At 40.6% G+C, this 14,927-nt stretch overlaps 1 protein-coding gene across 7 annotated transcripts in view; it reads left to right on the top strand.

Annotated features, from left to right (window-relative positions):
- NCOA7 (nuclear receptor coactivator 7) overlaps positions 1-14,927 on the top strand; it is a 95,961-nt gene that overhangs the window by 16,117 nt on the left and 64,917 nt on the right. For 5 of the 7 annotated variants that reach the window (XM_072997047.2, XM_072997063.2, XM_072997050.2 and 2 more), the window contains one exon: positions 9,264-9,377. In XM_072997047.2, the coding sequence (XP_072853148.2) occupies positions 9,328-9,377 (50 nt within the window). In that variant the 5' untranslated portion in view covers positions 9,264-9,327. Of the gene's footprint in view, positions 1-899; positions 955-9,263; positions 9,378-14,927 lie in introns of all 7 variants that reach the window. The other 2 variants (XM_078383381.1, XM_072997040.2) reach the window with 1 other exon arrangement.

The raw sequence follows: 14,927 nt of genomic DNA, 5'->3' as shown, positions 1-14,927 counted from the left end.
TTGTCAGTATAATACATTTATTAGGTCAACCAAAAGCTATGTATGTTCTTTTAATCTCCAGGTAGTTTCATAAGGCAAGTTGAAACAAGGCAGGGGGTGGGGGAAGAGGCAAGGGGACCCATCCTGATGTCTAAGTCATGATATCCATTTGATGTCCAGAGACAAAACAAGGGAGAAGAGGTCTGAAGATACTCAGATGATGTTGTGATTGGAGGTTCCACTTGAGGGAACCTCCTAACATGTAGAAAGGTGTGGAAGGCAGAAAAATGTGAACCTGCTTGAAAGAGAAAATCCCCTCTTATATGCTGAACTGAAACAAATCATGTGCAGGTGCATGTGGTTTTTGAGTTTTATTGCTTTGTTCTTTCTGATTATTTTGCAGTCTTGCAGTGGCTCCACAAGAGGGTGCTCCTGTATGCAATGTCTTATATTAGCCAAACAGATGCAGAACTACATAAAACTCCTGCCTTGACTGCCTTATGAGGAGGTTTCTTTTAAAATAGCATATCTATTATGTTTTGTGCGGAATATATGTGTGCATGTGCTTGCTTTCAGAAGAATGCTATAGGTGTTCTTGCTAACCCCGTGAGGGAAGATACTGACATTTTTTAAAAAAAAAATCAGGCTATGTTGAGACGTACTGTATATTGTTCTTTTAAAATTGGCAGTACTGTAAAATCTTTCTGCCTTCTCAGTCATTAATTTCAGTTTACTAAGCCCTGACTACACTTTATTGCTTCAAAAATATTGGCTTATATTTTGTTCTCCGTTGTACCCTGGTAGGTTTGGTAGGCAAGCAAAAATGTGTGACGTGACATCTTTCATTATTGCTATCATAATCATGTTGTCTAGTTCATTATAGAATCTGTGAAATAATATGTTTATTGGCTTCTGCACAGGACTGGCAGGAAAGATTTTGCCCCTGAGAGAGAACGGCACATCATTCAAGTCAAGGTACAGAGTGGTCTAAATAAGTCAGTTAATTTTGTCACACAACGCAGAAAATTTCACAAACAACACAGTTCATCAGTAAAAGCAAAGCAAAACATGCTGCTTATATACCGCCCCCATAGTGCTTCAAGCACTCTCTGGGCGGTTTCCAAGTTAATTATATAGGCTGCATATTGCCCCCCCCCCCCAGCAAGCTGGCTACTCATTTTACCGAGCTCGGAAGGATAGAAGGCTGAGTCAACCTTGAGCCGGCTACCTGGGATTGAACCCCAGGTCGTGAGCACAGTTTTGGCTGCAGTACAGCGGTTTAACCACTGCGCCACAAGGCTCTAGTAGTAGTAAAAATACAGTAATAGCAAAGACTATAATTATTTTCAGCCCCTTCCTTTCACAACCTGATCTCTGTGGTGGTTACCTCACTCCAGCTGATGGTAGATCTGCTGGATAGCTCAGTGATTTAGTTATCTGGCTTTGGAGACAGAGGTTGGGAATTTGATTCCCCCGTGTGCCTGCTTGGCAGGGGCTGGCCTCGATGATCCACAGGGACCCTTCTACCTCTTCAGTTCTAAGGTTATTATAGGGCTGACCTTAGAGGTGCTGGTATAGTAATGATGCAGAAATGTCATATGACATGCTTAACCTTGTTAGCTGTCACTAGAAAGAGAGGCAGCCACAAACTAGCTTGAGTGTTCAGTTTGGGCCTTAATGGTCTTGGAATGGGTTATTATGTTTTAATTTGCACCAGAAGAAATAAAGTGGGGAATAAATTATAGCTCAGTGTTTGTTCATATTCTGCATCTGGTTTTAAAAGATCTGAGTTAATCTGAGTCTAAGTTGGGTCAGACTCAATCTGTCAGTAAGGCGGCAATGAAAATTTCTATTCACATACAGATGGCAGTTTTTAAAGTGCTGCAGTCATATGCCTACATTGATTCCCCACTGTGTCTCTTTGACAGAGGCCGTACTCCATCCATAGGATCCCTTCCAACTCTGCAGTTCCAAGTGTCATGATTTGGGGGTCTGAATTCCGCGTTAATTAAAGCTGGGGAGAGTATAAACCCAGCCAGCCCCAAATATGGTTTCTCCTTGAACTTTATCGGTAGTAAGCTGGCACCATCCGTCTGTTGTTCACAGTAATGAAGCACTCTGCACATGCTCTAAAGACAAACCACCTTGGTAGTCTGAGCCTAGAACAGAGAGGCATTTGGCTTTAGATTTGAACCCAAAGTAGCTTTGCATCCACACCACAAGTGGACATTTTAAAAAAGAGTTAACATTCATTCATTCATTCATTCATTCATTCATTCATTCATTCATTCATTTGATTTATACCCTGCCCATCTAGATGGAAGTCTACTCTGGGCGGCTAACAATACATGTCTCCCCATCTCCTGGAAGATAGAATATTAGCTGCAGTACTTAAGCTTTGCAGTAATTTGTGAATTCCTGGGATTTTTTGGCCAAAAGCCAGTTCAAAAAGTGCTTTGCTATAGACAGTTAATTGAGCTGCTTTGAAAGGTAGAGGTGAATATATCTGCATATCAAGAGACTCAGGCCAGCGGAGTGCTATCCTGACTTCCTTGCACCAAATGTGGTTTTCACAATTCCATCTTCAAAGGGCACATTGAAATGTGTATTTATGATCTGTTGGAAAGCTTTTAAGAAAAGTGTGTGAATTTGATAACGTTCTTGATGCTTCATTTTGTGTCTCTGGTATCCCGACCTTGGAGTTTCCCCTATCTCCACACAATATTATTATAAGTCCTGTTGTAGCCATTAGATTTGCTTCTGAGTAGTTAAGTATAGGAGTACACTGTAATTATAATACTAAACACACAGTTACATTTCCATAATCCCTTAAATCTGATTCTGAGGTTCATCTGCTAAGCATATTGAAATAAACCTGATTTTCTGTAAACAAATGAACCAAGGACAAAAGTGTGTGTGTGTGTGTGTGTGTGTGTGTGTGTGTGTGTGTGTGTGTGTGTGTGTGTGTGTGTGTGTGTGTGTGTGTGTGTGTGTGTGTGTGTACACACAAGCCAGGCACTATAAATATGACACAGTAGGTCATGGACTATATTTATTATTGAACAAACTATGACTATTTAGACTGTCAACCAGACAACATGAAACTTGCTTCCCATGTCATGTTCTGCTAATAATTACCAACTTTTGGTTCTGGGAAACGTTCAGGTAAGCAGTTTTGCTCCAGTGAACATAGACAGAGTTTGAATAGTTTGAGGGCTGTATTTAGCAGGGAAAGATTTATGATTTTATGCAATATGATTATATTTTGTGAACTGGTCTGAAGTTTTCTTGATCTACTTCTCTTGTAACTCTTTTAAATAAATGAATGAAGACTTCTTTTTATTCTAAAAACAGACAGAAGACATACCTTAATGTTCACACTTTTAGGTGAAGCAATATAAACATATTAAGAATACCTGATTTTGCTCACACAGCATACTTCTTGCCATTTATTTTGAAATGAGGGACCCATTAAATTAATGAACTGATTGGAGGAGCTCTTTAGTTGAGAGTGAAGAGCAATGTTTGGCCAGTTGTCTCATGAAGTGTGGCATTATTGCAGAGGGAGCTGTTTGCCTTTAGCTTCCAGAGGCTCCCTCAACTTCATACACTTGTGACACTGTGACTAAAGAATGTTGTATCACTTCAATGAAATCTATGCCATGTCTGTGGTATTATCATATTTTAAAATTATGCACATTCATTTGATTGGCAGTTTCTTTAGAATTTCCAGTCTTACTTGTGACTACTGGATTTTGCCTGAAAAAAAGTATGGAGTAAGCTAACAATGCTTCTGATTGCTGCTACTTATATAACATTTCTGTTGCCCTTTCATTCATAGACAACTGTAGTGTTGTTAAACTGGGATTATGATAATTATACTGACACATTAGTTTGGAGTTGATGTGATACCTTGGTTGATAGAATACACCACAGTGTACTGCATGCCTTAATGCAATTCAACATAGGCTTCTGCTGAATTTGAAAAACTGGGATCAAAATGTTAAAGTCTACTAGTAAAATCATTCATAATATTTTTCCTCCACAGTTGTCTGCATCCAAAATCTTTAAGCTACTATACAGTGGTGCCTCGTTTAGCGACAATCCGTGCAGGAAAAAAAACATCACTAAATGATTTAATCGCTAAGCGATTTTAAAAAGCCTATAGGAACACATTAAAATGTGTTTAATGCGTTCCTATGGACTAAAAACTTACCTGTAAGCGAAAATCCTCTATAGCGACGGCCATTTTGGGTACCTCTAAAGCAAGGCAAAACAGCAGTCGCCATTTTGTTTTTCCGGCGGCCATTTTGGAACCGTCGATCAGCTGTTAAAAATGGGCGCTTTGCCATGATTGTGTCCCCACAATCATCGCAAAGTGATTTTTACCCATAGGGGCCATCGCTAAACAATTGCTCTGGCGAAGGCAAAAAATGTCATCCTCTGTCGTCCCCTTCTCCTCTTGCTGTCACACTTTCCTAACATCAAGGTCTTTTCCAAGGAGTCTTCTCTTCTCATGAGATGGCCAAAGTACTGGAGCCTCAGCTTCAGGATCAGTCCTTCCAGTGAGCACTCAGGATTGATTTCCTTTAGAATTGATAGGTTTGTTCTCCTTGCAGTCCAGGGGACTCTCAAGAGCCTCCTCCAGCACCACAATTCAAAGGCATCAATTCTTTGGCGGTCTACTTTCTTTATGGTCCAGCTCTCACTTCCATACATCACGACAGGAAAAACCATAGCTTTGACTATTCGGACTTTTGTTGGCAAGGTGATGTCTCTGCTTTTTAAGATGCTGTCGAGGTTTGTCATCACTTTCCTCCCAAGAAGCAGGCGTCTTTTAATTTCATGGCTGCTGTCTCCATCTGCAGTGATCATGGAGCCCAAGAAAGTAAAATCTGTCACTGCCTCCATATCTTCCCTTTCTATTTGCCAGGAGGTGATGGGACCAGTGGCCATGATCTTAGTTTTTTGATGTTGAGCTTCAGACCGTTTTTTGCACTCTCCTCTTTCACCCTCATTACAAGGTTCTTTAGTTCCTCCTCACTTTCTGCCATCAGAGTGGTATCATCTGCATATCGGAGGTTGTTGATATTTCTTCCGGCAATCTTAACTCGGCTTGGGATTCCTCCAGTCCAGCCTTCCGTATGATGTATTCTGCATATAAGTTAAATAAGCCGGGGGACAATATACAGCCTTGTCGTACTCCTTTCCCAATTTTGAACCAATCAGTTGTTCCATGTCCAGTTCTAACTGTTGCTTCCTGTTCCACATATAGGTTTCTCAGGAGATAGACAAGGTGGTGAGGCACTCCCATTTCTTTAAGGTCCTGCCATAGTTTGCTGTGGTCCACACAGTCAAAGGCTTTTGCATAGTCAATGAAGCAGAAGTAGATGTTTTTCTGGAACTCTCTGGATTTCTCTATAATCCAGCGCATGTTTGCAATTTGGTCTCTAGTTCCTCTGCCCCTTCAGAATCCAGCTTGTACTTCTAGGAATTCTTGGTCCACATACTGCTGAAGCCTACCTTGTCGCATTTTGTGCATAACCTTGCTAGCATGTGAAATGAGTGCAATTGTACGGTAGTTGGAGCATTCTTTGGCACTTCCCTTCTTTGGGATTGGGATGTAGACTGATCTTTTCCAGTCCTCTGGCCACTATTGAGTTTTCCAAACTTGCTGGCATATTGAATGTAGCACCTTAACAGCATCATCTTTTAAGATTTTAAATAGTTCAACTGTAATGCCATCACCTCCACTGGCCTTGTTGTTAGCCAGGCTAAAGGGGTCACAGACCGCATGGGGAAACTTCTGGAAAAACACAACTAACAAACAGTATTCAAGCCCACCACAAAAATACAACAAATGTTACGGTCAGCAAAGGACAGAAGGGACCCCCTCACCACTGCAGGAGTATACCGGATACCTTGCAGTTGTGGCCAGGTATACATTGGAACCACAAAATGAAGCATCCACACCAGAATCAAAGAACATGAGAGACACTGCAGACTAAAACAACCAGAAAAATCTGCAGTAGCTGAACATGCCATAAAACAAACTGGACATGAAATTCTATTTCAAAATACTGAAATACTGGACAACACCAGCAATCATTACGTCAGACTGCACAGGGAAGCCATTGAAATCCACAAGCATCAACAAAACTTCAACCGGAAGGAGGAATGTCTGAAACTCAACAAAACCTGGCTCCCAGCTCTCAAAAACACAGAGTGTAAAAGGTCAACGAACTCCACCCAGCCACAAGGTCAGGGGATTACTGCACACAAAAGACAAGCTAATGACACCCATCAACCACAGGGACAGATAATCTCCCCTCCTTATCAAAACAATACATCCACAGCAAAACACATTAATCAACCATCTCCTGATTGGGACAATAGTCTACCTCACAAACTAGCCGTCTCACAGCCATAAATACTCCACCCACTCTCAAGCCTACCCAGAGCACAGTTTGCTGTCCTCTGAAGATGCCGGCCACAGAGACTGGCGAAACATTAGGAAGAACCACTTTCAGAACACGGCCAAGAAGCCCGAAAAACCCACAACAAACATTAGATCCCGGCCGTGAAAGCCTTCGCGAATACGTTTCCGACATAATTCCTCTGTATATTCTTGCCACCTCTTCTTGATGTCTTCTGCTTCTGTTAGGTCCCTCCCATTTTTGTCCTTTATCATGTTCATCTTTGCACAGAATGTTCCTCTAACATTTCCTGAACAGATCTCTTGTTTTTCCTTTTCTGTTATTTTCCTCTATTTTTTTGCATTGTTCATTTAAGAAGGCCCTCTTGTCTCTCCTTGTTATTCTTTGGAAGTCTGCATTCAATTTTCTGTAGCTTTCCCTATCTCCCTTGCATTTTGTTTTCCTTCTCCTCTCTGCTATTTCTAAGGCCTCGTTGGACAGCCACTTTGCTTTCTTGCATTTCCTTTTCTTTGGGATGGTTTTTGTTGCTGCCTCCTGTACAATGTTACGAGCCTCTATCCAAAGTTCTTCAGGCACTCTGTCGACCAAATCGAGTTCCTTAAATCTTTACTTCCACTGTGTATTCATAAGGGATTTGGTTTACATTATATCTGAGTAGCCCAGTGGTTTTTCCTACTCTCTTCAGTTTTAGCTTGAATTTTGCTATAAAAACCTGATGATCAGAGCCACAGTCAGCTCCAGGTCTTGTTTTTGCTGACTGTACAGAGCTTCTCCATCTTTGGCTGCAGAGAATATAATCAATCTGATTTCAAGATATCCCATCTGGTGATTTCCATGTATAGAGTCGCCTCTTGTGTTGTTGGAAAAGAGTGTTTGTGATGACCAGCTTGTTCTTTTGACAAAACTCTATTAGCCTTTGCCCTGCTTCGTTCTGAACTCCAAGGCCAAACTTCCCTGTTGTTCTTTTTATCTCTTGGCTCCCTACTTTAGCATTCCAGTCCCCTAGAATGAGAAGAACATCTTTCTTTGGTGTCAGTTCTAGAAGGTGTTGTAAATCTTCATAAAATTGTTCCATTTCAGTTTCCTCAGCAATGGTGGCTGGTGCATAAACTTGAATTATTGTGATGTTGAAAGGTCTGCCTTGGATTCGTATTGACATCATTCTATCATTTTTGAGATTGTATCCCATTACAGCTTTTCCCACTCTTTTGTTGACTATGAGGGCTACTCCATTCCTTCTATGCTATGGGATTCTTGCCCACAGTGGTAGATATGATAATCATCTGAGCTGAATTCGCCCATTCCTGTCCATTTTAGTTCACTGATGCCCAGGATGTCGATGTTTATTCTTGCCATCTCCTGTTTCACCACCTCCAGCTTCCCAAGGTTCATAGATCTTACATTCCAGGTTCCTATGCAGTATTTTTCTTTGCAGCATTGGACTTTCCTTTCACTTCCAGGCACATCCACAGCTGAGCGTCCTTTTGGCTTTGGCCCAACCACTTCATTAGCTTTGGAGCTACTTGTACTTGTCCCCCGCTCTTCCCCAGTAGCATGTTGGACGCCTTCCGAACTGAGGGGCCCATCTTCCAGCGTCATATCTTTTAGCCTTTTGTTTCTGATCATGGGGCGTTCTTGGCAAAGATACTGGAGTGGCATTGCCATTTCCTACTCCAGGTGGGTTGCGTTTAGTCGGAACTCTCCACTATGTCCTGTCCGTCTTGGGTGTCCCTGCACGGCATAGCCCATAGCTTCTCTGAGTCACTCAAGCCCCTTTGCCATGACAAGGAAGCAATCCATGAAGGGGGCCAGTCATCTACCCTCCCTTTAATCATTGTTTTCCTTCCTCTCTTTGACTGAAAACCTTCAGAGTAAGCTTCTTTTAGTGCCAAAAGCAGCCGCTATTGAAATGCAGATAGCAGCTTCAGAGAGGAAGTTACGATTGGGGCTGTGCCCACCAGAGGAAGGGTTAAACTTCCTCTCCTTGTTGAGACTCCTTGTGTTTTTCTTCATCAGCTATCTATATAGCAAAAACCATATACTTTTTTAAAAAGCTATTAAAGTTAGATCTCTTTCGGCCCTGTAAAAGGTCATGCTCTTTGTACTTTGTAAGGGCTGTTTATTCATTTTGACAATCTTATCTATGTTACTGAGTTCTGTGATGCCTAGGCCCACATTTCACCCAGGCAAATTACAGTCTACCAGGAACAACAGCACTATGTCTGTTTCCCCCTTTTTTTACAGTCTTAAGGAAAAACCATTTCTATCTGTGAAATGAAAATGTAAAGTATCTTTTCCTGTGTTTTCCTTTAAACTTTTTTTTTGTATTTCAGATACTGCTATTCTCTGTATTCCTATTGAGGAATGCTGTTCTGAACATTAATCTTTTCCCTTTCTTCTTTTTTTATGAAAACAAACAAAGAGAACAAAACAAAGAAAAACCAAGTTAGAGTTTTTGTTCTCTCAAGATTTCTTGCCTTGCAGGACATAAGCAAAAGCATTGTGCCTACATTCTACAGAATCTTTGTAGAATGGCTTTTAATTTAGAATTTGAAAGAGTGGCTTTTTTAGACTGCAGCTCTCAAAATCCCCAAATATTAAACAGTAAAAAACTGAGAAACAATTTGTTTTGCCGTATTTGCATTTGTGATAAACCAGGGTGTAACTTGTATAGTGAGGCCATTGTTTTTTGTTTCTGGTTACAATAAGCCCCTTATCAGGTGACCTGCTCTTGCTGACTGAAATGTACTTGTTATAGGGCTTTGTACTCTTCTGAGTAATGTCAGGTGTTGTACACATGTTACTTGATGAGTTTTTCCCTTTTCCTCCCCTTAATGCTATCTTTAGGGACTGTCAGTGGAAATGAGGCACTAACTGGAAGCCACTTCACATACACTTTTTACTGATTACTATGGAGACCAAGGAGGAGAAAAAAGAACGACGACAAGGCTATTTTGCCCGGTAAGCACATGCTGTTTTTTCAGTTGATTGAATTGTGGTTTTTCTTGCTTTGTGATTCACACTGTAACATTTTAATCTGGGTCATCAGTGGAACCCTTGTGTGGGTTTTTTTCCTTTACCTTATTGTGGCTGGGTTTCTAAACTTTCTCAGGAGGAGGCAGAATGAAGATCTGATCTGTGGTTGGGTTTTGGGGGGATTTACAAAAAACTAGTATGATTTTTCAGGATGCTCGTAATATAAGCCCTACCCAAAAAATAAGCCCCAGTTAAGTGAAACCTCGCTTTCCACCATTGTGCAGCAACCAGAAGAAGATGACATGACCGTATTTGAATAAATATATATTGTACATCATAATAATAATAATAATAATAATAATAATAATAATAATAATAATAATAATAATAATAATAATAATAATAATAATAATAATAATAATAATAATAATAATACATCCCTGAAAATAAGCCCTAATGCATTTTTTGAGCAAAAATTTTTCAGGGAAACACAGTAGTTAAAAGATGCCTTGCCAGGAGGATCAAGCTCAAATAGTTATGCTTCTTTATTTTTGTTGTAATTAGCTTTTCCCCCCCATCTTGCATGTCCCTCCCATCCCATTCTGGAGTAAGAGTGAAGTAAGTTTTGGTTTAGCACAATGGCTGCCTACTGTGAATACCATGTTATCACCCAGACAATCTTTGATTTTCTTTTGGCTGAGACTTCAGATGACAGTGCAGAATAATTGACCTGTTGTTGAAGAGCCTATGGCAGGGGTGCTGGGTCTTATATTAGCAACCTTGCAGCCTGAGCCTTTGACCTTGTTTGGGAGTCTCCTTTAAACTGCAGCATATAAAGTAGCCTATACTCTGACCGTCCATCTAGTCAAGTATTATCAGCTCTTATCTGTGGATGCAGTACTGCTTTAATGCTATTAAACTTATTTCAATTTGTGTATTATTTGTGTAACAATCATGTACAGTGGTGCCTCGCTTGATGACATTAATCCATTCCAGCGAAATCGCTGTAGAGCGAAATCATCATCAAGCGAAATAAAAAAGTCCATTGAAATGAATTGAAAACCGTTCAGTGCGTTCCAATGGGCGAAATACCTGCTCATCCAGTGAAGATCCTCCATAGGGCGGCCATTTTCTGCTCCCTGTATAGCGAGGAATCCGTCCCTAACACAGCGGGGAGCCATTTTGAACAGCGGGCGGCCATTTTGGAAACCCGGCGATCAACTGTAAAGATAGTTGTAAAGCGAAAAACCGATTCCCGAAGCAGGGAACTGATCATTGTAAAGTGTTTTTTTCCCATTAGAACATTGTTTTGTGATCACAAAAGCCATCGCAAAAACCTAATTGTCAAGTGGATTTGTTGTTTAACAAGGTAATCGTTAAGCGAGGCACCACTGTAATGATGTTTCAATACCATACCTTGCTGTTTCACTGGTATATAGTTCTTGAAAAAAATCATGTTTTAAGCCATCTTGAGTTTTAGTCTTGAGAGAAAGATGAGATATAAATTAAGTAACAAAATAAAGACATGTTCTTATTGGAGCAGAGTACGTTACTTACTAGCAGTGAGTGTCTGTTGATCATTGACTGTTTCTCACACTCTGTAATCAACAAGTTTGATGAGCACTTTTTCCATCCTTGGAACAATCCAATCTAATCATCCCTCCAATTCCATGAAGAGCTGTTGATAAGTACACTTTAAATATGGTTTTTCAGCAGCGGGGAATCCACTTCAGCATATTATTAATTTAGTCCTCATCCAACCACTTTCCTAATTTGTATCATGAGGAACATAGTCAATTATTTGACTGAAGCTATGATGAATTATGTTCACAGCATTCCCAGACTCAACTAAGCTGCGGTTAGTTGAGAAGATTAGTCTGGTGGGATTTTTTTTTGATGGATCAGTCAGTGCTGGCTTCTTCTAATCATGGCATTTTTATCAAGATGGTTGCAAGCTCCATAATGCATTGTATTTTCTAGGACCTTCCCTCCTGACAAAGACTGATTGCTCTGTACAGTAATTTCTGAGCTCTTTTGGTACAAGGCTTAGTATGGAGTGCACACCCTTGGACTATGCTTTGGCAGGCAATATGAAGACTATGTTGACCTAGTTGCTGTGAAGATAGTCTTTTCATTCACATGCCTGGATGGGTGGATGGCAAAACAAGATAACTGAAAGAGCAAAAAGGGCAAGCAGTGACATATTTTCTTTTCATCTCTGCATTTCAGTTCCCTTTGACCTCAGTGATTAGACGCTGTCCACTTAGGAGCATGCCAGTGTCTAATTATCTGTTAAATTAGGCAGTGCTCCATGCATCTGACGATGTGGCCTGCAGTTCAAAAAGCATACACCAACTAAAACTAATCAGTTGTGATTGGTTTCATTGCAACAGTCTGACAGTCTGCCACCCTGGAAGTGGTTACTTGAGAACTATATATTTACAAATATGACCATGACAGGGACAATAATTCAGCAAAGGAATTAATAGATACCCTGGAAAGGCAAGAAGAGTGTGATAAATATCATAATCAGACCAAGGTTCTGTCAGCTTCCTGTTGCCACAGTGACCATCGAGAGACTAATCTGAAGTTCACGAAAAAGAACACAGTATCACCCTCTAGCTTTCTGAGTCATGCTCCCTCTTATTTTATTAGAGATAAATACAGAGCCATCAAGCCCAGTAGCTGTTGATAGACTTATCCTCCAGAACCCATGCCACAACATTGCTAAATCCAGTAGCAGCCCTTTTCAAAAACCCTAGGATATCCCACCATACAGTTAAATTTTTTTTTCAGAGAAACTCTTTTTTAGCTTGAGAGGAAGGGTCTTTGCTGTGTTTCTGCGCTGCCTCTCTGCGGAGCTATAGCCTCTGGTGGTGATATTGATTCTGTTTTGTAGAGGGCAAAAACGCTAGTTTCTGCTTGTGCTGGAAGTGTTGCATTAGGATAAATAGAGTAGAAACATTTTGAAAGCATGCAGTGTGGGAAGTATCTGCTTGCTTCAGGCTATTAAAAGTAGGTCACGGTTTAAAAGATTTTGTTCCACTTTTTACATGGGTGGTGAGTTGTGAGGTGGCTGATTTTTACAAATTTTATAAATACTAGATTGTGGGAGGGTAATTTGTTGAAGAATTAAAAAGGAGAATAGCAAATAGCAAGGTAGCTATGTTTTTGTCACATGTTATAAAATTCATTTTTTTTACTTCCTGATACATTTATAAAACATGTTATGCTCTGGGTCAGCTGTTTCACTCGCTGCTTTCAGTGTGGGAAAGAAAAGCCACTTTCTAACATTCTGTTGTTTAACAGAGTATGACTACATTGGAACGCTGAATCGGAAAGACTTAGGTTTGCTTCTGTTTGTTTCAAAGCCTGTATTGCATTTAAAATCAAAACCAGTGTTTGCACAGGGTCTGCAGAATGTTTCAGGACTTCAGTGTTTGCACTGGACACATTGCAATTGGCATTCCAGTCCACAGCCCCTCCCTTTCTTTTCTTCCTTCCTCTAGTCCTGCCTCTGGCTTTCCTTTTACACTTTATTGTAAAGCAGCTCCGTTTTCAAAAGCATGCATTCCACAATACCCTCTTTCTTTTCACCTTGCTTGCTTCTTTTTTCCTTTCCCTTTAATTTTTTTATTTTATTTTATAAAATTCAGAGGACGATCAGGGAGAGAAGAGAACCAGTGTGGGGGTGTTTGTTGGATCCCGTTGTTACAATCCATCTTAATATCCACCTCTAAGAAAACAATTTTCAATCAAATGTACCTATAAAATTTTAACATAAACATATACACAATAGTCTGAATTTACAAGGATTCACAGGATCTAACATTAATTAAACCCAGGGGATTTCAGCTTAGAGAGAATCAAGCCATAACCTCAACTGAACTGTCTCAGAAATCTCCCAAATGGGTTAAAATTCTTATATATGCAACCAGAAAAGAGCCACAGGAGGGGCTGGTGGATGTGTTGGCTGGATACCAGGATGCTGAGGGAGAGGTAAGAGAGAAGAATTGCAAGTGTCCCCGATATGGTTGCAGGAGGACATGGGGGGCCGAGATTATGTGCCAGCAGAAATGTACTAGACATTGTTTACAGACGAGCCAGGTTGTATTCTGTATTTTAGCCATGCTTCTTGTGTGTTTCTTGTTGTAAACTGCCCGGTGTGGCCTTTAGCCAGATGGGCAGTATAATAAATAAATAAACAAACTTCCTTGGCTGTCAGCGAAGTATCCTCTCTGGGAATCCCAAGTGATTTGGGGGAGAAGTGAATGTTGGTGCTACAGACGTGCCCCCATCTTTACAATAACATATCCCGGGGTGGGGGGAGTAGGACAGTTTCAGACTCTTGGCAGCAGTTTTTCTGAGCTGTTCCTTTAGCACCAATCAAAACCCATTTTATAATCAGAGCAAATCTCATGGTATTTTACTATGTAGTTTCCCTCTAAGAATCAGAATGGAACTGATTTTGTCTGGAGCAGGCTGGCTTTGTTCCTAATACTATAGATCTAGAAAGAGCAACTTTGGCCAGTTTGGGGGTGGGTGGGGTTGGCGACTAATTTTTGCCAGCAGCACCTGCCATGGCCATTCCAGGTCAGAAGATGATGAGAAATGGCCAAAATATTGGAACCAAACCAGAAGTTTCACTTCCCTGTTTGCTTTGAGGTGTGGGGGAATCTTCACTGCCCTCCTCCCTGCAAAAACTATTGTTTAATTTGGGAGACTACAGCAGGTTGCCTTGTGAATGAACAAACACCTTTCATTATGGGAAGCCATTCTTCAGCCAATGACAGGGCTTCCTACAAGAAACCAGACTTTTAAAGATCTGAGCTGGGCCTTCCCGGTGAAAGTTTAGACAACCTTGAAGATTATGTGGAACAGTCTTATGTTGTCCTGATTTGACATAGTTCCCTGAGACATTAAAATGGCACCAAAGCAGTTGTTATTAGTTACATTCATAATCTGCCTGTCCTCTATTGATCTCAAGGCAATCTATGAGGCCCTTTTCCTTTCCATCTTGTCTTCACAACATCCTCATATAAAGGATGGCAGGCTGAGAGAAAGCAACTGGCCCAAGGGCACGCCCAGCCAGCATCATGGTTTCTAAAATCCCACTCAGACCACTATACAGTACTATGTTGGATATCAAGTTTATAATGGCTTTTACACTGAAAAAAGGCTTTCCCCACTGAAGCTCTGCTCTGCTGTTTCAAAACCAATGTTTTATCTTCCCCCATCCCTAGGACATTAATTTGCAAACCACAGAGATATTTTTCAAAACTTAGAAATTGGTCCAGTAAGGATGCTGTAGCATTTCTATACGTTAGCGAAATTATAAACTAACATTATAGTCGCTGTGTAGTTGTTGTGTAGTCGCTGTATTTTCAACATTGACTGTTATCCAGGTCTACATAATAATTTCATAGCATGCCTAACAGGAATGTAGTCTGCTCTCAGATGTTTACTGCCCTTACATAAGATAGGGTGTTCCTAAATAAGGCCCGTGAGTGCGATGAGTTCATTGCTTTGGGAAAT

The sequence above is a fragment of the Pogona vitticeps genome, chromosome 1 (genome assembly GCF_051106095.1).
Source record: "Pogona vitticeps strain Pit_001003342236 chromosome 1, PviZW2.1, whole genome shotgun sequence".
Classification (NCBI taxonomy): domain Eukaryota; kingdom Metazoa; phylum Chordata; class Lepidosauria; order Squamata; family Agamidae; genus Pogona; species Pogona vitticeps.
The sequence above is the reverse complement of the archived record's forward strand: the minus strand, read 5'-3'. Positions and strand labels throughout refer to the sequence as shown.